Below are 2,666 nucleotides of genomic sequence, written 5' to 3' on the forward strand. Positions count from 1 at the left end.
CTAATTTTTTTTCCCCCCATTTCTTATTAATCTTCTTGTTTCCTTTCCTGAAGAGGAATATACATATTTTTTTATGTTTTGAATTATTTAGCCTGACCAGCATGGCACCTCATCAACAATTTGCTTAATTTTATATTGGTACCACTTTCTCTAGATGGATTTCTCACACACTCATTTCCTTTGGTTTTGAGTTCTTTCTATATTTCATCTTGACACAAGCGGGTTGGGATGTATGTGTTTCTTAATTTATGCTAACAGAAAATTCGATGACTATCCATTTTGATGACCATATTAATAATCATTGATTTGCAAGTGTCAAGTAATTTTGTAGAAAAATTAACCTTCCCATAGTAAGTGTTAAGTATTTCTTAATTTTAATATCACGTACCAATAAGCAAATAGCCATTGCACAACACAACAATTCTGGCAAAAATATCAGCATGACATGCCAAGAATGTAGTATAAACGAGAGCAAATATCAAGAATCACAAAATAGCCAAGAGAACTTAAACAAGCATATACAATTATGCAAAATTATTAGATCACAGTGAAATTTATCACAACTGAACCCAAAATTTGAGATTCATAACTACCGGCATTTACTTGAACGCACAAAATAAAGCTCAAACAGCTTCGAAATCAAAATTTCCAGAACCCTAATTGAGTCACAGAATACAATAATAGTAAAGCGTTCTCCCTTCCTCTCTTTAACATAAACTCGTAGAACTAACAAAAACTAAACAGTGATGGCAACAAAAGTCCAAAAAAAAAAAAAAAAGATGATTCAATTCAAGAAATATAAATAAACCGAGCTATAAGCATTTCATTAAACCATGCGAAAAATAAAGCACAATCAATATCCAAAAGTCTCCTAGTACGAAAATTTAAACAAAAACGAAGTAGCGACAACATAGTTTCACTCAATTCATCTCCTCGAGGACCTCAACACGCACAAATTAAATCCAACAATAAAATCGAGTGACAATACCAACGTAGTTGAAGATTAAATTAATTAATCTATGGTCTGCATGATGTCCTCGGCGGTGAATTTTGTGCCCTTATCCTTGTCGGCGGCGGCACGGCCCTTGGCTTTGCGCTCGAGAAGAGACTTACGGTCCTTATCAAGGCGCAGCTTGCTGATGACTACCTTAGATGGATGGATGCCGACATTGACTGTGGAACCGTTAACCTTCTCACGGGTTATCCGCTCTATATGGATCACCCACTTCTTTCTGTAAACCTGCACCACCTTGCCCTCGCGACCCTTGTACGTACCCCGGACAACCTGGACCTCGTCGTCCTTGCGGACAGGCATAGAACGAACATTATACTTTGTCCGGAGGTCGGAGGACAGGGGAGCGCTCATCAAGACACGGCGGACACTCGACGGTGCCGTGAAGTGGGCCTTCCTGTTCTTGCGCCTGGTGGAGGAGACCCGTGGGTTGTACTTCATTTTTGCTGTGGGGATTCGGTTCTCTCGCGCCCTCTTATCAGCTGATGAGTGCCGGAGTGGAGGATTAAACGAGACTAGGGTTTCCAGAATAAATAGGTAGCTGTTGGATTTTAGAGTGGGCCTGGATTTAGCCCCATTTGGGCCATTACATTAAATTCCATTACACTTCATTTTTCTCTCTTCTATTTTTAACCACGTAATCTTTCATAAAATAATATTACAAGTAAATCAAAAAAATTTCCTTCTTTTTTCAACCACTCAATTAAAAAAAAATTACTATTTCACCCATTTTCATTTCAAAAAATTGGGAGCCAAACGATGACGTAACATAGGAAAAAATCATAAGGAGGAGGATGAGTTTTACTCATTTCAAAACTAAAAATAAAAATTTCAAAAATTAGATATTAAATAAATTTTATTTATGATTTAATTAATTAATTATATATTTTATTATCTATACAATTTGATCACGAACTAACGATTTAGTTAGTCACGTATTATTTTTCGTTCAAGAATAAAAAAATTTATAAGTTACAAATTATTTAATGACCACAGATCAAACATTTCATATGTCATCATTTGTTCATCGGTCACAAATCACAAGTTTTACAAGTCATAATTTATTATACAATCAAAATATCAAATTATTGATCACAATTTAACAAAATTTTAAGTTACATTATTTTTTGTCACAATTTATCTTTTTTATTGATCATGTGCTATTTATTTGTCATGGTCAACAAAATCATTTGTGACAACTATCTACACTTGTGACCATCACTTCACCACTGTTATTGGTCGCAACGCCACCAAAACTGCCACGCGCCAGGACCACCACCACCACCACATCATAGAACTCACCCAACCATCGCATCACTGCCACACCCACAGCATTACAATAGCACACATTGCCACCGCCACCCTTAACCCCATCTCACCATTTGCGGTGGTACCAAATCCGACTGATACCCCCATCATTCATGGCCTCCACGGCCACTACAGTTGTGATAGCTTTGACAATTTCAACAATGCCGATTCGCAACCACCACCCTCCACAAAAAAATTCCTGAATCGCCATCACCACCACGACTACCACCTGCAAACACCATCACAAAAAAACCATCCCACGGCGCTACTGTGTGTGTCGTGTGTGAGGTGTCGAGCGACAAGTACAGCGTCGCGTGCAATTGCTACAGCAACGTCTCACACGATC

The 2,666-nt window shown here is 37.8% G+C and overlaps 1 protein-coding gene across 1 annotated transcript; it reads right to left on the reverse strand.

The window, feature by feature from the left end:
* Positions 1 to 797: 797 nt before the first annotated feature.
* On the reverse strand, positions 798 to 1,532 carry LOC111367248 (60S ribosomal protein L26-1). The gene has a single exon (XM_022988011.1). It carries the CDS (start codon positions 1,451 to 1,453, stop codon positions 1,013 to 1,015), a length of 441 nt encoding a protein of 146 aa, XP_022843779.1. The 5' UTR covers positions 1,454 to 1,532; the 3' UTR covers positions 798 to 1,012.
* Between the last annotated feature and the right edge of the window lie 1,134 nt (positions 1,533 to 2,666).

This window comes from Olea europaea, chromosome 18 (assembly GCF_002742605.1).
Source record: "Olea europaea var. sylvestris chromosome 18, O_europaea_v1, whole genome shotgun sequence".
NCBI classification, from domain to species: domain Eukaryota; kingdom Viridiplantae; phylum Streptophyta; class Magnoliopsida; order Lamiales; family Oleaceae; genus Olea; species Olea europaea.